Source organism: Rhodnius prolixus, unplaced genomic scaffold (genome assembly GCF_049639745.1).
Source record: "Rhodnius prolixus isolate KJV_2025 unplaced genomic scaffold, Rpr scaffold_9, whole genome shotgun sequence".
NCBI classification, from domain to species: domain Eukaryota; kingdom Metazoa; phylum Arthropoda; class Insecta; order Hemiptera; family Reduviidae; genus Rhodnius; species Rhodnius prolixus.
The window spans coordinates 18,239,222-18,266,903 of NW_027411604.1; the positions used below are offsets into that span (position 1 = coordinate 18,239,222).

At 29.8% G+C, this 27,682-nt stretch overlaps 2 protein-coding genes across 12 annotated transcripts in view; one reads left to right on the plus strand and one right to left on the minus strand.

Annotated features, from left to right (window-relative positions):
- l(3)mbt (lethal (3) malignant brain tumor) overlaps window positions 1-8,309 on the minus strand; it is a 28,647-nt gene extending 20,338 nt beyond the window's left edge. The window contains exons 1-2 of one of the 10 annotated variants that reach the window (XM_074127580.1): window positions 4,415-4,659; window positions 3,760-3,983 (exon numbers count right to left, since the gene is read on the minus strand). In XM_074127580.1, coding sequence (XP_073983681.1) covers window positions 3,760-3,981 — 222 coding nt within the window. In that variant the 5' untranslated portion in view covers window positions 3,982-3,983; window positions 4,415-4,659. Of the gene's footprint in view, window positions 1-3,759; window positions 3,984-4,414; window positions 4,713-5,264; window positions 5,485-8,160 lie in introns of those variants that run through there. The other 9 variants (XM_074127579.1, XM_074127581.1, XM_074127575.1 and 6 more) reach the window with 9 other exon arrangements.
- On the plus strand, window positions 7,066-26,856 carry LOC141453945 (protein-L-isoaspartate O-methyltransferase domain-containing protein 1-like). Of its 2 annotated transcripts, none has more exons than XM_074127600.1 (7): window positions 7,066-7,434; window positions 15,249-15,561; window positions 17,181-17,315; window positions 17,408-17,511; window positions 20,219-20,372; window positions 21,506-21,700; window positions 23,482-26,856. In XM_074127600.1, exons 2-7 carry the CDS (start codon window positions 15,255-15,257, stop codon window positions 23,928-23,930), a joined length of 1,344 nt encoding a protein of 447 aa, XP_073983701.1. In that variant the 5' UTR covers window positions 7,066-7,434; window positions 15,249-15,254; the 3' UTR covers window positions 23,931-26,856. The 2 variants fall into 2 exon arrangements, with proteins under 2 accessions (XP_073983701.1, XP_073983700.1); XM_074127599.1 differs by having other exon boundaries at window positions 7,068-7,434; window positions 21,506-21,784.
- The last annotated feature ends 826 nt before the right edge of the window (window positions 26,857-27,682 follow it).

The following is a 27,682-nucleotide window of genomic DNA, read 5'->3' on the forward strand; positions in this document are numbered from 1 at the left end:
GAAAGATAGTGTTTTTCGTTTGAGTTATGTATTTAGTTTATTGAAGGCAACAAAAATTTAAAAAAATATATATATATTAACTTAAAATGTTTCAACTATTTTATACCACCTTACCAAAACAAGCCAGGTGGTACGACAAATGAGTGTGTACTTAACTGATTTCTAAGAAAAAATTGTTTGTAGTAAATAACACCAGCAACTGAGTATTAAAATTGACAATTTTTAAAAATTTAAAATATAAACAACCATATTTATGTAAAGTACATGCTGCAGGATTCTGACAATTAACAAAACGAAATTATTTTCTTTTCAAAAATTCAATTAAATAGAATCAAATATATATAAAATAGTATAACAATGACATAACCTTAATGTAGTCCTCACAATTTCACTTAAATTGATAATATTCATAAAGTTCTGATTTCGATGGCCCTCTACATAAACTTGAATACATCTTTCAACCTGAATTGCTATTGGATCACCTACTAGGATACAGCATAGATCTACCCACTGTTCTGAGTTACATATTTCATGTAACCTGCATCGATTAATTCCCTTTCTACATTTGGTAATCTTATGATGTTTACGTAGGAAATTTTCAGCTAGTCAGTTATTTTCAACTGCCTAATGGACAGCTTTTCAGTAATATGGAGTTCCTCTTTCTCAAATAAGTTAGTGTCACACATAAGATTTCAATTTTAATTATATGCAGAGGATATGTTTATTTTCTTAAATTACTTGTCCATCTTTTAAGGATATCGGGTATAAGGTGTAGCAGTCATTCAGAGTTGTTAAAGATGTTCATCGTTGGGATATCTAACTAGCGTGTAATTGAGGTGAGCAAACCAATGTTCTGTACATTCGATTGCTGACTCCAAGTTTGTTGTATAATTGAATATTGTGCTAAACACTTATTCAAAGTTTCATTACAAGAAATGTGCAGAACAAGAAGCCATCGTTCATTAATGTTCTTTCAAATACTATAAATTCGAAAATTATTTGGATTGTTGGATGTGAGGTAAAAACTTCTTAAAAAAAGGTTCTTAGCAGCATTTCCATTATGTTCAAATACCCAAGTCTTCACACACAGTTCTGAAGAATAAAATGGCAGGTAAACCGCTTTTACAGATTCAAATAACTTGACCCTCTCATCAGATTACCTTTAAATCTAAAATTCCTTACCATACCCAAAGACTTCTGTCTTTGCCTATGAAAATAAATGTTACACCCAGATAAGAAAACATACTTTATTTCACTGTCATCTTCTATTAATGGGATATAGCTCCTTCGCTTGGGAGATGATGGAAGCATCATCAGATTTTTCTGCTAGGAGTTCTTAGAAAGGCATTTAAATATTTAAAAATAGGTATGTTAAATAAACTAACAGACACTACTTTATCATAGGCACACTATGGTAACCGAGCAGTTAGAGGCGAGGCCCGCAAAAGTAATGTGGGTTCGATTCCTGGTCTAAAAATTCATTTAATGGTTAATAAAAGGAAATTATGATGTTTCTTAGTTGACTCTGTCCACAACACCTGATTTGGTAGTGGACGTAAAAAGCCCGCCTGAAAAAAATAGGCATTACTTTATCAGGTCTTTTTTTCAAAAATACTGAAGATGCACACAGGGATTGTTTTTAAAGAAATAATCAAAAACTTTGTAAACCCAAATATGGCTTTATTATAAACCCACAAACTATTTGTAACTTTTTATTAAAAAAACAAAACGATTTTATTCAAAACAGTTTAGCAGAGATTTATTACATATATTTTTCTCTATATATGTGTATTACCAAAAGTCACACCAAGACTAAATTACAAAAAAGTTTTGGTGGGTGAGAAGGAATACTAAAAAACCAACCGAGTCAACATTTCAACATTTAACTGATAGTTACACATAAATATAACTTGTTGGTTAATTTAAAATCACTTTGAGACCTACGATAAATCCTCAGATATCCGAAACATCTTAAAATTTTGAACAAATGAACAGTGACTAAAAAGACTTAGGTTTAAAAACTACTAAATTTAGAATTCTTATTAGGACAATTAAATTGTGAACCAACTACATCCTTATGCAAGAGATGGCCTTTCACATTAAAATTCATGAACGATAGTTATAACAGAAACAACAAATTACAATGAACACCATCATCGCAAATATCGGTTGGGATTGGCCAAGCGAATAAACTATTTCAATGGCGTGTTCTTTATTAAATTTCCATTGCATCAACACACGGTATTAATTTGTACAAATATTACCCTTTTATTTTTAGGTTGGTTGGCTATCGAAAACTCTCAGATTCCAGAGTATTAATTACACATACACAATAGTATAGTTGGGTATAGTGGTAGTGAGCTTGGACTAATAAATGGGAAGAGAGAAGCGCATATTACTAAATTTATATTTGTGGGGAAAGTAGTCATAGAAAAATATGTACTACCTAATTTGGTAGTAGGGCAAAAAAATAAGGCGATAACTAATTACTATCTCTAGCTATTTTTGCATATACACCTAAGCACGTCATAAATGCATATACCACGTCCGTAAAAGCATATAAGATTCATAACCTTTCTTCCAATGTTTAAAACAATGATGGCATTAGAATATCTAATTATTTTAAAAGTATTTAAAATAAAGCAATATGCAAAATTGGTAGTGTTTTTTTTTATGAACGTATTAAGATTTTTGTTGAATACACAAATGAAAATTCCATATGTGCTAAAATACTGATGTTTTTGATGCCACACAATCAAATCAGATGGGTAACAGAACGGTAACAACATATAATAATACAGGTTAACGCAGTTAATGATCTCTAGTAGTTAGTTTTAAGCTCGTCACTTGCAGTTTTAAGATAGAGGTTCATTTGTTTTTTTAAAATGTTTTTTGCAGTACAATAAATACTATTTGAATTGTTGTTAGGGTTTTGAAACCTTCCGTTAGAATATAGTTCCTACAATGTCTGCGTAACCATTCTTGCAATAGGTATCAAATAATAGGACCTTATATTTATTTTTAAAAGTTTATTTAATTATTTAAAGTAATAATTTTTCCATGTAGAATTCATATATAAACTATGTTAATCTCTCTCTCTTTCGTAATAATATAAAATGTAACGTTTTCCAATGGAAATTTAACGTTAAAAATTTGAAGGTGAAATATTTTCTCGCAGGAACCCATTATTTTTCTTTTTTTAAAATAAATTTGACGCTTTTTACAACTGAGAGGAGTCCATAGAATAGCGGAGTAATTTCTTTTATAAAAAACTGATAAAAAGGGATTAGACATGTTTTACATTGTTTTAAAATGTTTAAATTATTTTTAGTTGATCAGCCTTTAAACTAAGTTATCAGGGAATCATTTCATACTTCTTACAACTGCATATTTGTTAAGAGCGAATGTTTGTAAGAATAATAATTATTAAATCTTGAGAAGTAAACATGGTAATTATTTTAACATCATATTAACAAAGAGTTCAATCAAAATTCACACTAAAGAAAAAATTAGGGTGAGAACAAAAGGTTGGCAAAATTTGAGAATTACGCTATTAATTCTGATTTCCCGAATGATTCACGAACAAATTTTTGATTGAAACATTTAAAAAGTTAAGGATGGGATGTGAATTATTATTTCTCACTATTAAGTACAATCAAATGGAATATATACCAAATTCATAAAACGGAAAAAGTTTAAATATCAAACTGTATACAAAAAAAAAAAGTAGATATAAATAAATACAGCGATGAAACTTACATTATTGGTGACTGGAGTTGGTACAACCTTCGGTACATTAAAAGAATTATCACTTGAACTTAAATTTTTTGATATAGGAGCTTGAACATACAATAATGGTAGAGTTCTTTTCTCTAAATGGGATCCAGTGGCTGTTACGTTGTTACTTATGGATGAACCACCCATGCTGTCAACAATGATGTTTGAATTGTCAACAGCCATTCTTTGATTGTCTTCATTCATGTCTGAAATAGAACATAAAATGAATGATTTACTGAAAAACAGTAATGTTCGCGTTTTCTAATTAGGAATTAATGTTTTGAAAAAATTGTCATAGATAAGCTATTTTTTTAAAAAACAAACAAACTTTACAATAATAACTTCTAGCTCATTAAAATTAATATAATGCTCTCTTCAAACAAGAGATTCTATAATGTAGGGAACTACTATTGCTATTCATTAGTGAAATGAATTAAATGGAGGAAAATTTTAAAAGCTATTGCAAACAAACTAGAAAATTTGTTACTAACAGCGCGGGTATCTAGGAATACATTTCTCTTAGTAAATATTTAACAGAATATTGTGACCATTTTAAAATATTTTTCCCCCTCTCTAGGTAGTAAGCCAAACACCATAACGCATCTTAAAATAAAATAAAACTTGCAAAAAACGATACCTATGGAAACATTCTACAGTCATAAGAATGAAATCAACCATTTTTTTTTACATCATCTCGTTCATTGAATTCATAACAAATCTTCCATATATTAATATAAAGATAACTCTCCACAACTCATTCACTATGAATCCCTTACAGTTGTACAACCTAACAAAGCCGGTTAAAATTTCCCGACAAATATTTAATAAGAATTATCGTTTTAAAAAGAAATGAATATTCTCCTTCTACTTCGTAATTATCCTCACAATGTCTATAAAATAAAAACCAATATACAAATAACAAATTGAATAAATTGATTTCCGAAGGAGAAATGCCTCTCAAGTTGAAATACACGAACAGATGTACCAACATAACTTAAAGGGGAAAGTAGAGTCATAGTTTTCCCCGCCAAAGAGAAAAACGTTTACTCTATCGCAAAAATTGTTAAAAATAAAATAATCATTTATAATTAAAGTATCACAAAATAAACATAATAAATCATGTTTTCTATTATTATACTAGCTTGGCGCATTATATTTATTACTAAACAGTAATTTTCTAAAGATAAATAATTTTAAACTCCCATTATCATAAAAAAAAATTATATTTACCTAAAGAAAATTATATTTTCCTAAAAAAAAAAAAAACATTTAAGGAGACGTTAATGTAAATCTGTTTTCACAGCTGATATTAATTTAATTCAATTTAATAAGTAATTAATGAAGTAAGTAAAACTTTTTTATTAAAATTTACCAAGAAAATAGAGAAAATAAGTTTATAAAAGTATTCCACAATAATTTTTCAATCATCATTCCTAACACACACAAAATTTAGTAACAACAATAAATTACAAATTGTATATAATTACCTTTTCTAAAATGTAACTTAGGACAGTAGAATCAATATAATTCTCATTAATAATATACTACATATTTACCTTCAAGTTCAACAAATAAAAGTTAAGAGATTAGTGGGACTCACATCTTCAACCAAATGAAATGCCAATAATAAAAATAATACGGAAAACTGATCATATTCACAGTACGCAGCGAATTGATGTTTTACACCATCGATGTCTTATGATCGATTAAAAAATTTCTTTACTTATTATTGTAAAATATTTTCATTTATATTAGCAATTATGATTCATATTTTCAAATTAGAAAGAATAGCTTTATAAATTTCTTCATGAGATTGTTGCTTTTATATTTTCATTGAAACCGTTTATATATTTATACGGTATAACACTTGTATATCTCTCAAAAAATATATTAAGATTCATTCAAAGTTGTCACTGATAACTGTTAAGAATAATTTTTAAACTGACTTGTAGTCTTAAAATATTTAAAAATTTTAAGTCGGGTTGTTTCCCGATTGATATTATTCGATCATTATAGTTGATTTCAAATCTATCGCTAGATTTGTTGGTTATGAATTGTTCCAAGTACAAAAAAATATTTAAGTTTTTCTTTTAAGCTATATACCCAATCCGATACGCATGGCATTTTAAATAATAAATATCTTTACGGTAGAGTTCTCCTTATTTACCGCAATAGTTTTAAAAAAAAATTCTCATATCCTCGGTGATTAATTTCCCCAAAAAAGTAGCTATCTATATTCACCAAATCAAAAGTATTGCAATTATCACCAATGGACTTTTTTGTTCGAAATATGAAATTATTACTGGTTTGCCTGCTTATTAATTTTTTTACAATGGCTTTTGTTTGAATGGGAAAAAATGGGTTTTTACTTTTATGTTTAAAAGTTAACCATTCGCGATTTATAGCGTTTTACTTCTTTCTGAATTAACCTGTAATAATAAATTAGCTAAATTTCTGCCCAAGTAAGAATTATGGTGTAAAAGAAGCATAGAAGAAACTCATGAGACATTCAGAGCCGTCAAATAATTTTTATTAGCCCAGCCATTAGGCTTTTGCAAAAAGAACAATCCCTAGTATAAATAAAATGTTATATTTGTTGTTATCTTATTAATGCATTAGTAGTTGGATTTTATGTACATATGTATATACCTAAATAAATATCAATGAAGTTAATGAATTTTCCGAGCTAAATTATTAGCAATAAATAAAAACCGTCCTAATGGAAGCGCTCTAAGGAACAAGCCTAGGCCGCACAGGATTCCTATTCTGCCAATAATACCAGGAATATTTAATATTATTTCTTAATTTAACAAATTGCTTGAAACTTTACATATTAAATGACTGGAAGAAAAACACTGATTATTCATTAACGCACTTCATCTATTTATAAACTTATAAATAATAAATTTCCTTCTCTAAATTTGTTTTAGAAAAATAAAATTCAATTCAAAGCATAAATGTTAAATAAATTGAGATGATGTTTGATAAGTGATGACTAAAAAATTGTAATTAGTAGAAAATAGCAGCAGAGTTCATAAAAACTATAGTAGTAGTAAACTAAAACTATCACTTGAGTGTAAATAGTAAATACACAAATAGGTAGTTAAAAGACTTGCATTTTGACGCAGGTTACATATTAATAGCACCAAATATTTGATACACAGTATTGTAATAGATTAGAAAATAATAAATTTTAAAATTATAGTCTAAAATTAATCCAAATGAAATGAGGGTATAGAAAAAAAAAAGATAAGATTTTGAAGGCAATCAGCTGACTTGTTATGACCTGAAGGCCTTACGGCAGACAAGACAAACAAGTTCTCAGCTGGGGCTTTGACAGTAACTCTCTTGTAATGTCTTTTTGCTTTTGCTTTTTTCCGTAAATTCGTTCTTGTTTAAAGTTTTAGTATTCGTCATATTGTGTCATTTGTACCTTTTATTTGTACACATGATTTTGTATTTAATGAATGCTAGAAAGTGTTATAAGATAATCTGCCCTTTTTTTTACGTCTTAAATATTTTTAGTGGACCGTTATATTAAATGCAATTGCAGACTATTTAATATGATCTTTATAAACTAAAATTTCCGTTCAAATATTTGTTTCAACTTAATTACAATTAACATAATAGCCGAAGAATATTGTTTAATTAATAAAGGTAGGTTTAATTTTAGTTTATTCATTACTTTTTTTTATTTTAGATCTGAATAGAGAAAACATGACCATTTCAACAATATTGTATTGTTTATCTAGATTTTTTAGCTAGCTCAACATAGGAATGTAGCTTAGAGGTCAATTTATTAAAACCACTTTAAATTTTTCTTACAAATTCAGAAATTATGTACATGTAAGAACTGTAATCTATAGGGAAACAAATTCTTCAGTCACTTCCATTGATTTAAATTAATTAAAACATATTTTTTACATCTTTCTTATGTGTTCCTAGAATTATTGAATGCCATTGTTCTCTTGGAGTAAACGAATTTTTCTAATTTGATAAATGAACTTTCTCAAGGTTACTTCAGTAACAAAACGACTTACTTAATCCAAGTACTTGCACATAAATTTGCTACTTTTACATCACTAATTACGGATGTAATTAATTTGTTTTATTATGATGACGCGCAAGAAATGAGATGTCGTAATTAAATTGAATATTGGCAAATATTTTAATATAAGTTTCAAACCTCGGACATATTTTAAATTCATCTTCCTTATTGATCACCTTTTTCATTTTTTTTCTATAATTTCTCTAAACTTTTTTTTATAAATTTTTTGATGCGTCAATTACGTTGTTTATTACTTCTCATTACATAATTCTAATTAACGTTTAAACACTAATCTGCTAATTTTCGTTTCAAAGAACAGTGAATGTGGTACGTACGTATTATCAAAACATTTCCATTTGTTTCCCAAAAACGGAATTTGCAAACTTTTTTTTCTTTTGATGAAACAGTTCTTTTGTGTAAGGAAGCTACTTTTAAAACATTGCTTCTATTTATATACTTGCTAAATACAAAAAAGTTTTCTCTGGTTTAAATGAATTTAATTAAATTAATAAATATATCTATACATCTTATGACATTTAAATTTTAAATAATTTTATCTCAATCTGTTATAGTTGTGGCGTTAATTTATTTATATAATTGATATTAAACACTTCATATTAACCAATTTGAAAAAATTTAAGAAAAATATAGGAAATAATTGGCTACCCAAATGTTAATCATTTTGAGGCATTAACCTTAGTTATGAGTGGTTAATTTTAGATATTCACAATCTCTCTATATCTCCATCTTTATTTTTACTATCATTCAGAAGTGTAAGACCTTATTAATTTTGATATAATAAATTTAAAATTAATAAATATTTTTTCTTTGGTATTTCAGATGTTTAATATTAATCATGTAAAAAAATAGGGGTTAGAGACATTTGCAAAAATAAATTGGTTAATAAGTCCAATCCCTGAATAGTTTACTCTTAATGCAGTGATTCCTTTATAAAAAATTTGTAAGAAAAAAATAGCAGTTTAGGTTTAGTAATTGATTTTTTGAATATGAACTGTATATGAATGATATTAATCTGTTTGCTAAAATCCTTTTTCCAGCCATGAGCATTTTTTTTGTCAACACATTTTTTTTACAGAGTGTGTACAAATATCGGTAAAAATGAAATTAACTAATATGTTAACCAGATTTTCTCCCTTAGGTGTTCCACTTGATCTCTTATCGACTGTAGAGTGTGTAACTCAACTTATCAAGTTGCCCCCTTTAATTGTTCAGTTTTAGATTAGATTTGGAAAGGGATTTGGGAAAGTTTTAGATTTGGAAGATTAATTATGGTGACACCCTTGATCGTACATCGGGTACAATGTATACGAATATGATAACGAGCTAGATTTACCTGTGACTGTACCCAAATGGTTGAACACATATACTTATCTCATTATATGCATTGATAAATTTTTTCAAGTACAAGTGATAAAATGTTTTTACATTTATTTATATCTTGTTGAAATTTAAGATATCTTGACAGTAGCGTTTCTAAGTCGTAGCCCCTCTTTGAAGCCCTAAAATTAGTTATAATCGAAAATTAAAAAATAATCGTAAATTAGTGAAGGTAAACAGGACTGTCTATTTAAAATACCTCTTGCTTATTCAGCGACCCCTAAGAGAAATAACTTGTCAACAAAATCGAGTCTTAACCTCTATGGTGAAGCAGTCAGAAATCAGACATTAGAATTAACTACCCATGTCAGTATTGAAAACAGTTTCGATTGAAATTTTAAACTTCTCATTTACATTCACACCAAAGGCAATGATAAAGATCTATAAATGCTGACTGGCATTACGTCCAAGGCACATCTTACTTACTTATATTCGCAACATCTATATTTTAACTTTGCACACTTTGTGGATAACTACAGTATGTGCACGAACCTAAAATCTAAGGTAGCCACAATATGTATTTAAGGTCGCATTGGATTTATTTTGTATTAACTATTTCTTCTTCAATCTGCAAGGGTCAAACCAGGAGACTGAGAGGAGACTGTTAAAGGTACATCATCTCACTATCACTCCCTATTCGGAATTTTTTTAGTTTGTCAAAGAACTCGCTAATAAGTGTGGAAGTATTTTGATTATATTTCATTTTTAGTTGATCATTTCACAAAATCATAGTTAGATCATTTACCTATTTAGAAAAACATCATTCGATCAACATTATAGAAATGAAAACACGAAGACTTAGTGATTTCTTTGATGCCTCTGGCTTAGAGTTTCTGTGAGTTGTTTTGCAACCATTCTTTGATATTCGCATTGATTGCCACTTTGCAATGCCACAAAAGGCACCATGACGACCTTGGAATGGAATTATTCGCTCTCTTATGAAATCAAAGCATAAAAATATATTGCTTCTAGCTCCGCTTGAGTCTGTTGCCAGCCAATCGAGACTTATCGAAATGTCCCATTGTTCCCAGAAACTTTATTTTATTTAAATAATTATATAAATTTTTAGATTTTTCATTTATTTGAAATAATCATAGAGCTATTTTGTAGAAATCCATAAAAAAATTTGAAATACTTAATTTTAGTTTGGTATAGTTACATTTTCGAAAATCTATTTTATTTAATCCAGGATTATTAGCAATGTATTTGAAGAACCTTAGATTGGAATTTAGGAAATAGATCGAAAAAAAAGTTACAGTGAAGACTCCTCAGTCATTTATGCATACCATCTCTGGTCTCCAAGTGCAAGAAGTCTCACATCAAACTAGCGATTGCCATGCAATCAGACAAGTATAAGAGGCGTTTTCTTTCTCTGCCATCCTGCACAGTCTGCTGACCACTCCTTTGGAGATGTTTTCTGGTCCTAAAGTCAGAGATTAAATCGGAATGTGCTAATTTGATCTGGGTAAAGATTCGCGGTCAATTACTCAGCCTCTTGGCAATAGAAGCTAGTGTGATAGAATTGAACGCCATATGCTAGCCATAAGTAATTACACCTCTCTGGTCTGTAATTGGGCTTGAGCTCTCTCTTGAGTGCTCTCACTTATTTAGTTCTTAAAGGACTTTAAGTTAAATATGTTTTGGATCAAATTTTGTGCAGAATAGGAGCTTTTGCTTGGAATAGTTTAACCTTGAAGCTGGAAGCAAACTCTAATAAAGTAATGACAGCATATACTTTGCTTGATTTCAATGCAAATCTTGGAAGTTGAAACTGTTTTCGATAAAGTCGTGAAAACAATAATAAATCGTTCGATGAATCGTAATACTTCTAAGAATTTAACAAAAACCTTTATGAAGAAGTAGAATTTGACAGAAATCAATTTTAACTTGCAGTATTTTTTGTATGGAATATTTGGTTCGAATAAAACGCACACCGAATGAGATAGAATAAATTAATCTTCCAAAAAATATTTGTCAATTCAGGACATCTCAAGGCATGTTTCTCTGAATAATTTTATTAATTGTATTACATTATTTTACAGTACAAGCTTTAGGTTGTTGATACCAACTTGCATCAGGTTTTTATAAATACTTCTTTGAGAGTCCTTCACTACTCTTATTCTAGGGCAGCCCATATTTTCCTTTTTCAAGTCCTAATTCTCTTTTAAGTTTTTGAATATGTCTCCTATCCTGTATGCTTCTTTGACTTGAAGAAAAGTTTTTCTTAGGCCAATAATGCGAAACAGCCATCACTCCAGTCTTCTGAGAAAGTTATGATTCTTCCTTGCTGTTCTTTACGATTCCTTTTCCTAGTGTCTTGTTCAAGTAGAGCATTTTAGGATAACAATGTCGTAAGCTGCTGAAGTCATATCGTATAATACTGAGCAAAATACTAGAGTGACGAATAGATTTTAATATTCAGTCACCTCTCAACAATTACCGTAGATGATTTCTACAGTTTCAGGGTTTACTGTAAACTTATTTAATCTTCTTGTTAAATAATTAAAAAAAATTGCCGCATGCATATTTTGTAGGTAAAGATAAAATATTGCTTATTTTGCTTCCTCCGTTTGGTAAAAAGGCATTTATGCGAACAGAGTAACTTTTAAGAAAGTTTGATTTCAACAAAAATTCATATTTTTTTAGTTCTTATGATGATAACAAGGAAGTAATTTGTTTAGCTAGCACTTCCGTTATTTCTTATCTCTAAAATTTTTAAATAAAATAAAAATTTTATGCATAAAGTGTGTAAAGAGCAATTAGGATATGCTCCAAGTGGGATATCTGTTTATATGTTAGGTTATTCTTTGGGTTAAAAGAAATAATTAGCTGGACTACCTTTACTTTGATTTATTACGCACAGTTTTAACAATTTTGTAAAAAAAATAAAATGTTTCCTTGAAATCCTGTGATACAGTTACTTGTACGATGGTTGGCAATAAAAGCACTACACAGTCGTTTCATTTTCTTCCAGTCAGGCCATGCGACACATACCTCAATCTTAAATAGGCCCTGAAGAGGTCTACGATCGATTTAATAGTAGCCCAATCTTGCTGGTGTAATGCTGTAGTAAGTTTGGACGAGTAGCTGATGATTGCTTCTAAACTTACTTAAACTTTGTAATGCCTTTTATACGTACAGATCGATCCTCCCGGTCAAGGCCATAGATTTTATTTAATAGTTAACATGAGAAAGGGAGTAGCGGAATAAGAGGGGTCTGGCGGCCCCCACCGGTTTTGAAACAATCGACCCAAAAACTTTGGAGGAGACCGAAAAAAAATTTTTTGAAATTTTTTCCGACCCTCTCCAACCCCACAAAAACCCGTAAACGAGAAAAATGTGTTTTTTTGATATTTTAATTTTTTTCGAGCGTTCTAATCCTTTTAAAGCGGTTCCAACGCAACTAAAAATTTATTTTGGATGTGTAGATGTTCCCTGAATTTTTTCGGTTTTTACTGTACAGTTAAATGAAGTGAAACATAGCTTTGAATCCAAAAAAATCGTTAAAAATCGGGATTTTTTAAAAACAAGTCTTCGGCATTTTGGGCTGACTCGATGGAAAATGACGGCCTAACTATGGTTGAAAGATACACTCTTACTCTACAAAATGGCGCAATTGAAACTCAATTTGGTTGCTTGTTGTCTGCGATAACTCAATTTGAGTAAAACGCGAATTTAAAAGGTATGCGATTTTGGCCTATAAAATAAGTCACAATTTAATTAAACAAAAAAAGCACCAAAAATAATGTTCGTATAAAGGTATTCTAAATCGCTGATCAAGAATTTGATGTCAAAACCATGTTTCGACAATTGACAGCTGTTAAAAATGCTGTCAACAAAAAACGAAGAATTCATTTTTTTTCAATTTTTTTTAAATGCACGGATAATTGTTTTTATTTTCAATTCATTGAGGTAATTATAATCTTGAATTTAATGATAAAAGTATATAAAGTAAAAGTATTAAAGTAATTGTTATTCTATGTAGTAGTCAAACGTTTGTGATAATAGGTAATAATTATCTGGCTTTATCGCAAATAATATAGTTTTCTTCAATTACATTCTCAATCTAGGTATTTATCCCACAATGTTGTATATATGTAATATAAAGTAAATAAGATATGCATATTTTTAGGACAGCTAATTATTCCAATATTTTACTATAAGTAAAATTAAGGGGACTAAATTAAATTACAATTGAGAAATCAATAATTGTTGTTGAATAATCTACTTGTGGCTTGTTGATGGTAGATTCGAATCCGAGGAATTGGATTTGAAAACTTCCAAATGATGAAAGGTGCATAAAATGCGACCTACTGTTGCGATACGGCACCAGGCAAAAAAAAGTCATTACTTCAGAAGAAGAAGCCAACTTGTTTTCGGTTGAACTGGACAAAGAAGTGGATGTAGGAAACGTTCTGTGCGGAAAATGTCGTCGTTCAACTCGTCTAGTCAGTGCGGATCCGAATTTACCATCAACAAGCCACAGTCATCATGAAACTTTTCCGCAAGATCGTGATCGTGTGGAACGACAATTATCAGAACTCTCAAACTTGTCAGCATCAGGATCTTCAAACCATTGACATCAGACGATGTATCAGACTTTCCCGAAATGACAGAAAAAGATTTGAAGATCCTTTTTACAGGTTCATCATTCATTCATCATTTGGAAGTTTTCGTTTTTTTGGTGGCATCTCTGTTTTAGCGAAAAAAATTTCAAAAAATTAACATCTTCGACAAAATCAAACTAAAAAAATGTGATATGACGTTTTATCAACATATACTTTTATCATTAAATTCAAGATTATAATTACCTCAATGAATTGAAAATAAAAACAATTATCCGTGCATTTAAAAAAAATTGAAAAAAAATGAATTCTTCGTTTTTTGTTGACAGCATTTTTAACAGCTGTCAATTGTCGAAACATGGTTTTGACATCAAATTCTTGATCAGCGATTTAGAATACCTTTATACGAACATTATTTTTGGTGCTTTTTTTGTTTAATTAAATTGTGACTTATTTTATAGGCCAAAATCGCATACCTTTTAAATTCGCGTTTTACTCAAATTGAGTTATCGCAGACAACAAGCAACCAAATTGAGTTTCAATTGCGCCATTTTGTAGAGTAAGAGTGTATCTTTCAACCATAGTTAGGCCGTCATTTTCCATCGAGTCAGCCCAAAATGCCGAAGACTTGTTTTTAAAAAATCCCGATTTTTAACGATTTTTTTGGATTCAAAGCTATGTTTCACTTCATTTAACTGTACAGTAAAAACCGAAAAAATTCAGGGAACATCTACACATCCAAAATAAATTTTTAGTTGCGTTGGAACCGCTTTAAAAGGATTAGAACGCTCGAAAAAAATTAAAATATCAAAAAAACACATTTTTCTCGTTTACGGGTTTTTGTGGGGTTGGAGAGGGTCGGAAAAAATTTCAAAAAATTTTTTTTCGGTCTCCTCCAAAGTTTTTGGGTCGATTGTTTCAAAACCGGTGGGGGCCGCCAGACCCCTCTTATTCCGCTATCCCTTTTATAGTAAAGAAAATGTTGAAAACGTTAGCTAATTTGGTTGTTGCAATTATAGCTCATTTGAAAAAATAGGTGTTAAAGGTTATGAAATGCTTAGATTCAATTAAATTATTTAAGTAAAACCTACAAATGAATTAAGAGTTAGCTCCTATTATGTTATTTTTCAGAAGAATAAGAAACAATAGTAGCAGTTATTTAGATTTTAGAGTATCCTTTTTTTAAAATTTAAAAAAAAGTAGCCACGAGTAAAACATCGATACAAAATCGATCAATTGTTACAATTTATTACCATGCTTAGTCATTATGTTTATTTTGTGTTTCGATAAGAATAGAGCAATAATTCACTTGCTTTGTTCATTTAGTTCGATTATTTGTTTATAACATATCATTTCTTGGTTCAAGTAAACATTTTTCTTTGTCAACTGGGAAGGTAGTGTATTGTTAACTTGTAAAAAATTATACAAAATATATATATATATTTCTTTCTTTTTTTCAGAAAGAAATGGGTGGTGCCGTGAGTGCTGGAGTTGATCATGATGATTTAATTGATAAATTAAAAGAGGCAGATTATATTAAAAGTTCTGCAATTGAATTAGTATTTAGAGCAGTAGATCGTGGATTTTATTTTTTACCCGAGTGCCAAGAAAGTGCGTATAAAGATTTGGCATGGAAAAAAGGCAATATACACCTATCAGCCCCATGTATTTATGGTGAAGTAATGGAAAGTCTTGATCTAACACAAGGACTTAGTTTTTTAAACTTAGGTTCTGGCACTGGTTATCTAAGCACCATGGTTGGACTTATTTTAGGTATTATTATCATTATTATTTTGTTAACTATAATAAATTTTTTGTACAACTCATGGAGAAGTAAAGTATGTCTTTAATTTTTTTCTTAATTGTGTTTTAATTTTTAAGGAACCTGACGACGCAATGAAAAATATATAAAATTTTAATCAGATATATTATTTAATATTTGATAAAAATAATTGCGCATACTGAATTAATATAGTAAGTACATAATATATTTTTTTTAAATGCAATTACAAATATTTTTACCAAGCATTAAAGAATATATCTGACGACATTTGATTGAAATCGTTTGGGTGCCTGAGTTTTATATATTATATATTTATAATTGTTAGGTAGTAGAAAATTACTATATTACAACCTTCACTTACAACTAGAAAGAGAAGGAAATGCGATTATACTATCTTTGATTTTAAGTTTTCCCTGGAGATAACCATTTTAAGGTTTTCTCCATTTTTGAGGAAGTTTTAGTTTTTACGAATTGGTACTAAATGAAGTCACTGGACTGGGAGCATAATTCCCAACAGAAAATCGCAGAAATTTCTAATTCGTTATTTCGAATCGGTGCACCACCGTAGGAATCGCTTTTAGATGAATTCAGGTAATTGGAAGTGACCATTCGTTTATTCAATTTTATTTTCTTGAAAATTCAAGAATTTTCTTGAATTCAAGTTAAAAAAAAAAAATCCTTATGTGCAATGTACACTTGTGTACTTACTATAACTTTATTTGAAACAATGGCCCAGAAAATGTTCTGGGACGTTCAACTGTTCTGACGAGAAGTGGAGATAAGTTATGATTTTGCAATGTCTTCAAGTGTAGTGTAAGGACTTATTACCTTTGTAACCCAATAGGATTTAATTATGAATTTGAAGAAATCAGTTTAGGGAATACGCTATGTAATGAAATAAATTTTCTAGTTTTGAGCGTTTTTCACACAAAGTAGTTAAAAAATATATAAACGTAAACTGTGAGTAGAAGTCATTGAGAGTTTGGACCATTTTTCACATATTCATAAAATTGTCATAGAATGTACTTCGCTATATAATTCAGCTTCTCAATGTGAACTTATTCGATGAATGAGTTGTCAAAAGATTTAACTGAAAATATTTAACAAGAATTATTATTTTTTTTGTATTCTAAATTAAGAATCGTCAATTTATTTCTGTCCAGAAATTTAAAATTTTTTCGCAAAATTAAAATTTTACAAGGAGTTTCTGTAAGTTGGGAAGTAGTTATCTTCCAAGAATTCTCGTAGCCTGTATTTTATGACCATGATTCAGTCAAATCCGCTTGTTGAAGGAGTTCGTTAGAAGTCTTGCTTTTATAAAATTGGAATAGTAATCCAATTGAAAAGATAATACTATTTGCTGACCACTCATTTGTAGACGTAGAGGGCACAATAATGAAGTAATGTAATTTTCATACATTGTTGAATCTTGTCGTGTGAATTGAATCTATATTTTACTTTATCTAAGGAGTCCGCAAAAGTAGATTAAAATAAATCAATTATCTTCAAAAAAATTTATGAAAAAGTGAACGCATGAACCATTTTGTGTGATACTATTATTATCGAGTTAAAGGTTTTTTAATTATATGTTTCAATGTTATTTCTCTAGGTCCTTATGGAGTTAACCATGGTGTAGAACTTCATGCTGACGTTATAGATTATGCATACAATAGATTAAACGAATTTAAAAGAACATCTCCAGCTTTAGACTGTTATGAATTTTGTGAACCTTCATTTATCAAAGGTAAAATTTCAGTGAAGTATTTATTTCAAATTTATGTACATTTTTTCAGGAAAAGTAATAACCTTTTCTCTTCTTTTTTTTTAATAATAAAGGTAACAGTTTATGCTTAAATAGTGCTACTAGACAATATGACAGAGTTTATTGTGGCGCCGCTTGTCCAGAAAATCATGAAAATTATATGAAAAATCTTCTTAAGGTATCTTTAATGACTAATAATTGCTTTTCAAATATAATATAAATATATTTTTTCTCGGATATTTCTAATCAAGGTTATTGTGTAGAAGTAAAATTTAATTATCATTAAAAAGTTTAGTGAAAACTACTTCCAATCAACCTATTTTTTTGAAATTCGGAATTATGGTTACGATTTAAATTCGAATTAATAAACTGGAATTAAAATTTGAAAAATTTAATGAAATGATACTTTAGTGGAAAGCTTCGCATGATTTTCACTTAGAACTCTAAAATTATTTTTTCTGGAACAATATGTTTTTAATAATCTTCTTTATAAAACTTAAAAGAAATTTTTTTACAACCGTTATCGAACTAGCACCCTCCCAAAATGCTTCTTTTTTTTTAGTAAAATGACACTTGCAGTTTATCAATTTTGACGAAAGTTATTGTTGTGTTCCTCCATGGTGGCATCTAAAGAAATTTGAAAATGTGAACTTTCTGCGATTTACGAGGTGTGGCTATTAAATAACGAGACTGATACTGCTACAGAAGAACTATGCATGCGCCAAATCCTAACAACCGACAGCTATGCAGCGTAAAGCCTTCTCTTTCGATTGCAGCGTCTCACGCGTTTGTGTAAGAGGTGTTAGTTTCGTTTTGCCGAAAACATTATACTAAACATGTAGCAGAGCAACGAATTGTCGTGAAATTTCGCATGAAACTGGTTAAAACCCCTACTGAAACTTATCTTTTATTAAAAGAAGTTTATGGCGATGAATATTAATCACGTGCGCGAGTTTTTGAGTGGTTCAAGCGTTTCCAAGATGGCCGAGAAGACGTCGGAGATGATAACGGATGAAAATATCGATTATAATTAATCAACATTACTACCGCCGTGAGGTGTCTGCTCAACTCCGTGAAAGAGTAAGGAAAAAACGACCCAATTTGTGGAAGAACAAGTCAAGGGTTCTCCATCAAGACGTTTCTAGCCAAGTACAACATCCCAGTTATAGGCCATCCGCCTTATTCGCCTGTCCTGGCGACCATGTGACTTTTATCTGTTCCCTAAAGTTAAATCTGCATTAAAATGAACACGATTACAGTCCATTGAAGATGTGAAAGAAAAAGCGGCACGCTTCATGCAGGAGCTCACAGAAAAAGACTTCCAGCACTGTTTCGAACAATGGTAAATGGTAAATGGAGCGTTGTAGGGATAGGAGAGGGGTGTATATTGAAGGTGATAATAACTAAATATGTATAAATTTAAAATAAAATATTTTACAGCAATATTCTCGTTATTTAATAGCCACACCTCGTATCACTTTGAGTTATGCTGAGCAAACAAACGATTTATTTTTCAAAACTGTTTAGGGAATCTCAAATTAAGCTTTACTGCTACTGTGTCAACTTATACATTACTTTATCTAGAAATGTAGTGGCCTTTCTTAACGTTAAAAGGAGTTACAGACTCCTAATTCCAACCAGCTATTTAGAACGGATATTGTAGATTGAATTAAGTATTTATTACCTCTTCTAATACTTTTATATTTGTACCCTCCGTCTTCGTTTTCGGCCTTGTTGAACTTTATTCCTCATTTTTGATTTCGTTGCTTCATATATCTAGCTTTTTTTACCTTTCTTCTTTTATGACCAAGGTGCATTATTACAGTTTTGCTGCAACTGCAGCTATCTTTTCTTATTGAATGACAGCCCATTAACACATCCAAGTTCTGAACCAATTTTATTCCTTATCTCCTTACTTCCCCTTTTTTATTAAACCCTATTTTTGTTTTCCTTTTCCTTGTCTTTGCGTTCAACGTTTTTCTGCCACCCTGGATCTTCTAATGAACTTAAGAATTGAACCAGGTTTGACAGGCCTAAAAGAGAACGGAACATCTATAGAACTCATCACCTTTCATTCCGACTTCTATTTTCTCCTTCAATTATTCTTTTTAGTCTTAGTAATAGAATTATGTGTCTTTCGATAAACGGTTTTTGATGGAGACCTTTTTTTAAAAAAAATTATCGCGGATTTTGGTTATCACATAAATAAGATTCAGTCCAGGCAAAATCTCAGTAAATTTTTGAACTTATTGATACGATTCTCTCTGCTATTTAAAACATGAAATCAATGTGAAAAATCAAAATATTCTATTAAATTATCAAATTAAATAAGTAAAATAATCACCAAAAACTAATAAGTTTAGATTAATAATATTTAGATTGAAAATATTTTGTTCATATTCCTCATTAGAAGTTAATGAGGTAAGTTGTGACATCGTCACAAAATTTTTAGATATTAAATGGATAAAAATTAAAATAAAAAATAAAATAGGGAAGGGATTAGCTATGCGGTTAGCATACTGGACTCCCACGCGGAGGTCCCGGGTTCGAATCCAGCAGCTGACCCTTAGATTTTCTCTTCCTAGGAGCTTCTTACAGCTCACTGTCCGGTGATGGACAGTGTTGTCTGTAACGAGAGAACACTGTCCGGAGGCCGGCAGTGCACTGGAAAAAGCTCCGGGCGCTAATAACCTCAGCTGTTGATGCGCAAAAAAAAAAAAAAAAAATAGTAATGTAAGTCAGGTATCCGACACACTGTTGGTAGATCATATGTCATAGACTGTTATGACATCTGATACCTCGTTGTGAATTATTAGGCATTACTTTAATTTTTTAATATAATTTCTTTTCTTTTTTCTCGCTATCTTGTTTTTTTCTTTTTAAAGGTAGGTGGAGTTTTGGTAATGCCTCTAAATGACCAACTTATGCAAATCACTAGGAAATCCGATGTTACCTGGGAATCTAGGGTTGTCTTACCAGTGTCTTTCTCTACTTTGCAACTTCCAACTCCAGAAGACAATAATGCTTCAATTTCATTGCGTATGTTTAATAAAAATATTGCTTTAATGTATTTATAAAGAATTTCATTTACATAAAGTGAGGAGAGAATGTTTGTAAAAGTGATGGAGAAATTTATTGTATAAAAAAAAAGTAAGTTAAGAATATTAAGGAAGCTACATTATTATTATTAGTAATTAAATCCCTTCCTAATATAGTGACCGTGAATAGAGAAGTCCCTCAACTTGGATGAATTTTTTTACATTACATTACAATAATTGGCTTTTCGTCAGTAATTCCATAGCTTGCTTCATTTTTTAAAGTAAAATTAATAAAGAACTCTGATAGCGTTGGTACATTCATTTAGGTTCATATCAAATTAAAACCCACAAAGCATTGCAATTCTATTGCCTGAAGCGTAATTACATTATTCATTAAAGTGTGTTGAGTAAGATTGATAAATCCATTAAAAGGATTTTCTCCTCAGACGTTTACCTTTGAAGACTTCCCTATTCGGACGGATTGGATGAATTTAAGGATTTTGTTTTATAGACGTCTCATTATGGTACAAAGTGGAGTATTTATACTCTCAGTGGCCTTGGCGTAGATAGATTCATTGGTAACGTTAGGGTGCAAGAACTACCATCTGGGCTCAATAAATCGATTAGTTACGATATTACAGCACACCGAAGTAGGTAATTACTATCGGATGCGAAAACTGCCTTTTCACCGAGGACCTAACCAGGATTTTGTTTTGATATATAATGTTAATGTCCAGGACAAGTTGGACGAAAAGCCTGTCCGAAAAAACAGTCAATCATTTTTTTAGTTTGCTTTATAATATCTATTTGCTAAATTACTAACGATAAACTTTAATAAAAGATCCGACAAAACAATATATTTAACGATAATTCATAATCTTCCCTCCATTCTTCTTTTAAAATCGCTTTGTTGAAATCTATAACTGCTAGTACTATGCCCTGAAAGAAGTAAATTAGGTAAATTGAGTGACATGAGCGGAATAACCTCTCATTGGTGGTTATACATATTATTTTTATGCAATTCAAAATTATTGAATTTACAAAACAAAAAATCTAATCGTTTTTCATTTAATACATATTTTCAATTTAATATTTTCATTTTTTAAAACAATATCTTGTTGTTTTTTTTTCTAGCCGAAGTCAATCCCTTGCAATTGCAAGAGATTTGTCGTTCAGTTATACGCGCACTACTTCGTAAAGAAGCTCAAGAAGAATATCCTAATATAGTAATTAGAAAAAGGAAAACATATTTACCAAAACGTCGCAGACTGTTCCCAAATTTGATCATTCCAATTTTGGAGAGTTCTGAAGACGAGGGTGGAGCTCCTGGTGAGTTTGGACGTCCTACTCTCCTACTGTCTGGAGGTTTTCGTAGTATCGGATCTGTTATTGACATTGCTTCTACTATTGGTAGTAAGTTTAAAGTTAAAGAAAAGAAAACGTAGTAGTTTATAGTTAGTAATAAGTTATTGAAAATAAATATAAATTTAAATAACGAATTTTTAAATAATTAATTATTAGACTCATTTAGATTTTACCATGCTACATTCATGTTTGGTTACTTTGATTGCTAAACCATTCACAACATTCGAATGACCCTTTCTACGCACTTAAATACTCAATTAGTTTTTTAAGATCGGGAAGAGTAAATTATTTTTATAAGGCATTTTGCTATTGCATGAATTTCATTTAAATATTAGTTTGCTTGCCATTATTTTTTTTTTTATTGAAATTTAAACTTTAGTACAGTTTTGGAACTTAGAATTTAATACACATATAAATTGATTGAAAAAAAAAAAAAAATCATCTATACGCGGACGTTTCAGGAAATGGATTAATTTTGCAATCTTAAAATATTGCCAGACAAACTATTCAGATTTTGGCAGATTACTTGGCCACAGTTCTTGTTAAATATTAGACTTTTCGAATTATTGAATTATTATTATTCGAAAGTTGAATAGTTAGGTTCGCAGCACTGGATAATATCAATGATTTTTTTCGTCACAGCATGAAAGTCCGAAACCGATTGTTTATAAAGAATTAAATTCAATTGGTTGTTCCACATTACATCGGGTCTTAACGTTTCTTTTAATTGAAGTTTCTGTTATTGATAGGTTAGTAGCTGATTTAATAAAACAAATTAACCTTCTCCCAATATAGAGCCATGCCAGGTTAGTTTTTTTCTTGACCATCATGTCCAGCGGTGTATTCAGAGTGTTCATCGACTACCGATTATCACAGCGTTCTTCCTCTTCTTGAATTTCTCGCCGAGCTGATCAATTTCTTTTGCCTGGAAGCGTCTCTTCTGCGATTTATTTCTCGTTCATGTTCCACCTTTGTCCATGTAACATATTATTAAATTTCGATGTGGCTTGGACATTCATTGCAAGAAAACGTGTTCAAGAGCACTCAACAGTGTTAGTTTATCAAGTTGTTTAAATCATTGAAAACTCTTTTAGATGGACCAATAGTCAATTTTAAAGTAGGCTATCTTAAAATAAGGAAGTCAAAGGTTACAAATTGCATTTGAATCGAATTCGGACTAAAACTTCCTGAGTAATAACATTTTTATTGGAAAAAAGTAATGATTTTAGAAAAAAAAATTAAAGTGACGTCACTCAAGAACAGTTGAAAATATGAAGTTGGCCAGTACGTCATTGAACTCCACTTTAGATGTACTTACTACACACACTAGGCCTATGGACAATACTTACTGGTTCACCCTCATATTATACTATACACTCATCAGATAAAATATTATAATATTATTATAGTATAGATTAAAGAGAACATATGTACACATTAAGGAAAAAATAACAATAACAATTTCAAATTCCTGCGTTTGATATAGTAGACACTCATATAATCGGATTTTTCTTTCATTAAAATGGCATTGGTCAGTACAATAAAATAAGCGAGGGAATTTTCGGCATGTGTAGGGAAATATTGGTGAATAAAGCGTGTTTATTTTAAAAAATATTGACGTAGATAGAAACCAGTGCAAGAGTTGATTTAAAAACATGAACTTTTTGCTGAAATGGAATCTAAATTAACAATGCAAATTACTTGAAAGTACTAGTGTTAAAATAAAAAGTTTTCTTTTGTTTTAGGACGCAGACCAAGAATCGATTATTTACAAGAAGTATTAGGTGATACTGAAGAAAGTTCAGCAATGGATGAAGAATCTGAAGGTGAAGATACAGAAGATGATGATGACGATGATACTGCTGAAGTAGCTGGAGAAGAAACAGTTTCAAAACGTAAATGTAAAGTGCCAAAACGTGAAAAATTTGATAGTGGTGTATGCGCTGATATGGAAAATGCTCACAGATCATCAACTGAATCAGAAATTAGTTCAACTGAAGAAGAACAAATGGAAATTAATTCTGATTCTGATTCTGATTTTGTTAATTGCACCCTTAAAGGATCAATACAAAAAGTTGTTACCGATGATGATAAAGATGTACCTGTATATAGTGTTATTATGAGAAGTAAAATACAAGCACTTCCATTACCACCTTCGCTCAAATCATTTTTGAATTACCATCGACAATTTTAGAATTTGCGAAATATTTATTGTCCTTAATAAAATAAATAATGAAGAGATAATGCGTGATCTTTCGTGTATAAATATGAGAAAGACCATATTGGTTTTTTTGTTATTATTTGGATGTTAAGTTTTTAATGGATAAAAGAGAGAAAAAAAAAGTAGTTTACGTTAATATCGCCTGTACATTAAAAATAAAAATTAAAAGAGCGCATATGTCATAGGTGTGTGTGTTTGGAATATTTGTATACTTATATATATATATAAAATAGTTTATTTCAATAACAAGTTTGTACGTTTTTTCAATTTTAAAAACTGAATTTAGTCAAAAGATTTTATTTAATCAAATTAAGAAAAGTTAAATTCATATTTAAAAAGAAATCTATATATTCGAATATTTTAACTTACATTATATGGACTAGTCGGAGTAAATCGCCTGTTTTGTACTTAAATCCGACAGATAGAATCAATATTGCTTGTGAATCATCAAACAAGATAGAGATGAATATTGAAAGAATGTAAAGCGCGTGTCGTGTGAATCCAATTTTCATTTGAACATTTAAAAATGTACATAGCAGATGTTTTGCTGTAGTTTTATCCATAATATTATTTCTTGTGCTATTTTTAATCAGTTACTTGCAATATTTGGAAATATTAAGAAAAAAAAGGCAAGATAAACCGGATGAAAATATTTATCTAGCGAAAAAAATAAAAGAAATCACAATAAATGGGCCCATTAAATAAAATCATTATTGCCTAGTTGAAATAATCGGCAGTAGAAAAACATTTAGTTCAAGATTTGGAATTAGTTTTGTTTTATTGTGTACTTTAATTATTTATATCCACGAATATAATTTCAGAGAATAAACTTAAAATTAAATAAACTTATTCTTCCAAGTATTAATTATCTTCAACAAATTAGGGCATTATTCTTTAGCAATCATTTTAGAATATTTGGTACGATTTTAAGTTACAAATAGATAAAAAAAAAAAAAAAAAATTCTGCAAATCTTAAAGAAATCTTTGTGAGTGTACATTAGTCCTCGAATATAGTTATTCCGGACAATTTGCCGTTTTTTGGATATTCTGCAGTTGGTCCGGTGGACATCAATTCTCTATTAGCTCCTTTATTACCCTGCTATCTTTTATGGAAGGATATACTTCACACAATATTCACTTGCTGCGATAACACTAGGATTGTTTCTGTTTGTGGTGCTCCTTATAACATCATTCAGCACTCTATAACCTCCTCGGGCTTTGAAATTTTGTGGTTGGAATTTTTTTTTATAAATATGTTTGTTTAACAAATTCATTTATTCCAAAGATAATAATCTCGTAAGAATTTTAACTTCTTACTCTGACTATTTCTATCTGATCATGAGTAAACAAACAAAACAGAGTTGATGGTTGATTACCAATTGTAGCACCTCTGCAAGCGAGTCATCCTCTGTTGACATTTTAAAGTTTTATTTTTTAGAAAATTCTGGTGATATCGTACAAAACCTGCCTGAGATCCTTAAATTTTTTTAATGAGACTGAAGATTAAGTTAGAAATTTAAATGCATGAATGAAGATATATCATTTCCAGTAAAGAATATCACTTCAATCTGGCTATTGATTCGGAAACACAATTTCCAGTGTTTGAGGAAATCAAAGGTATCATTTCGCGGAAATATTTCCGAAAATACTTTTCATAGTTCAAATTCCCTTCAATAAAACGAAGTTTTATTTCTAAAATAAATCCACGTAAACATTTATTTAAGGTAGATTATTTAATATTTGGTAAAAGTTGTTTGATTCAAAATTATCATTTTAAATTTGAGTTCCTATTCAATGAACACAATGCACTTTAATCTGTTATTTTTTCAATTCATATTTTCAGTAAACATTGTTTCACAAAAAATACATCGGAATAGTAATGTTCATCTACTGCTTATTATTATCATCTTTTTTTATTTGGAGATCTTCGTAGTTAAAACCTAAGTATTTAAAGCAGTTCACCATTTATGTGGGAAGGTTACTTTGGATTATTGTGGTGTTTACATTGTGCTCTTTTCTTTTTCTTTTTATTGAGAAACATATTTTGGTTAAGCAAAAGATCTGTAAAAGAATAAATTTTCATTTTATTATACAACTTTTTAACCTTCACAATTTTCAAATAAATCAAATTCACCGCAGTTAAGAACAGAAGTTGTTAAGAGAAGAGAATTGAAAGTAAAAACTTCAAGAAACTTCATCATTAAAAACATTTACTGAAATGATGGGCTAGCCCGGACTATTCCAGCCTGTTTATTAGTAAATTCATTATATTAAACTCCTTTCAGAAATTGCCCGATAAAAGAAGGAGTATTTACTTATTAATTGAATGTTTAACATTTGGTTTTTAGCCTTTTTAAACAATATATCCATCAATTAAAAGCGTTGTAGGTTTATTTTATAAGCAAGTAGCAATAACAGTAAGAAGAAAGTAGTTGTTTGTTCCATAAATTATTCTTGTCAAAAGGTTTTTTTATTTAAAAGGGATTTTCATAAATAATATTTTTTAAAGAAATCATTTGCTGATATTGATTCTAGTTTTAAAAGCAGATTATTGTACTGAGGTATATTTTCTTGTAAAAATGAATTTATTTTCGTGTTGATACTTTCTTTTCCTTGTTATATTGATTCCGCTTTTTCTGTTTGATTTAGTTTAATTAATTAATGGTAATTAATTTTTACCTTATGAAATGTTATGTAAATAATTCTTAGTGAGACTTGCTTTTCAGAAAGAATTTTATTGGAGTAAATAAAGAAAAAAGTTATAATCGAGCTAATGTGATAACTTTTTTTTTAATCATCAATTTTTTCGTGATCAAGATGTGATTGATTGTCCAATGTGTGAATTTGAATATGTACATAAGTTGATATTTTCTTAAATATACTCGTATTGAAAAAACGATTATTCTCTCCTCTTTTTTTATAATACTGGCCAGCTTTTTCCTATTGCAATTGAATGTTCGCATAATACTGCTATATTCATCATGTATTGCGAAAATCAGTCTTAAGCTAATTGCACAAACAGGTATCTCAAAATAAAAATAAGAAATTATTCTAATAATAATAATAAAAAGAAATAATCCATATTCTTCAGCATCCGCATCCAGCCATAAAAAGAAAGACCAACTTGAACTTACTTTGTGATCTTGCCAATTTTGTGTAACATCGTCATAAGCTGGCATTTGTACTCTTGGCCAGTAATAGCAGCAGACAATTTCCAAATTATAACGCTTCTGGCACAATATTAAAAAATGGCTGTATCATCGGATCATTCTAGTTAATCGCAAATTATCATATTGCTCGCACAGTTCCCATGAGAATTTCCAATAATGTGTAAATTTCTCACCAAAGCACTACCATACATTAGCACTTTTTGAGGACTTAATTTATTGTGAAATCAACAAAGAAGGTGTGTATTTCCAAGTTTTGCTGATTGAATTCTTCAAGACGTAATCGTGAAAACATGAATTGACAGTCTAACAAATTCTTCCTACTTTTCAAATAATTTTTATTTATAGATAATTTTACATCGATCACTTAAAAACAAAAATTACTTGAAATTTCTCGGCAATTAAGACTTTAGGTAAGATTGCTCTCATGTATAAAGGGTATTGTAAGCACATTGTATCACTCCTGAGGCATCCTTTAAATGCACCAAGCCTAAAAAAAATGTGTTTTTCCTTTATATGTTTAGTTTCTTTTCATTGCTACCAGATCTGTTGGAAATG

What these genes read in the sequence shown, in the direction of transcription:
- LOC141453945 (XM_074127599.1), top strand. Translation starts at nt 15,255, where the DNA reads ATGGGTGGTGCCGTGAGTGCTGGAGTTGATCATGATGATTTAATTGAT. An exon ending in CATGGTTGGACTTATTTTAG is followed by an intron (nt 15,562 to 17,180) that starts GTATTATTATCA and finishes TTATTTCTCTAG; the next exon opens with GTCCTTATGGAGTTAACCAT. An exon ending in TGAACCTTCATTTATCAAAG is followed by an intron (nt 17,316 to 17,407) that starts GTAAAATTTCAG and finishes TTAATAATAAAG; the next exon opens with GTAACAGTTTATGCTTAAAT.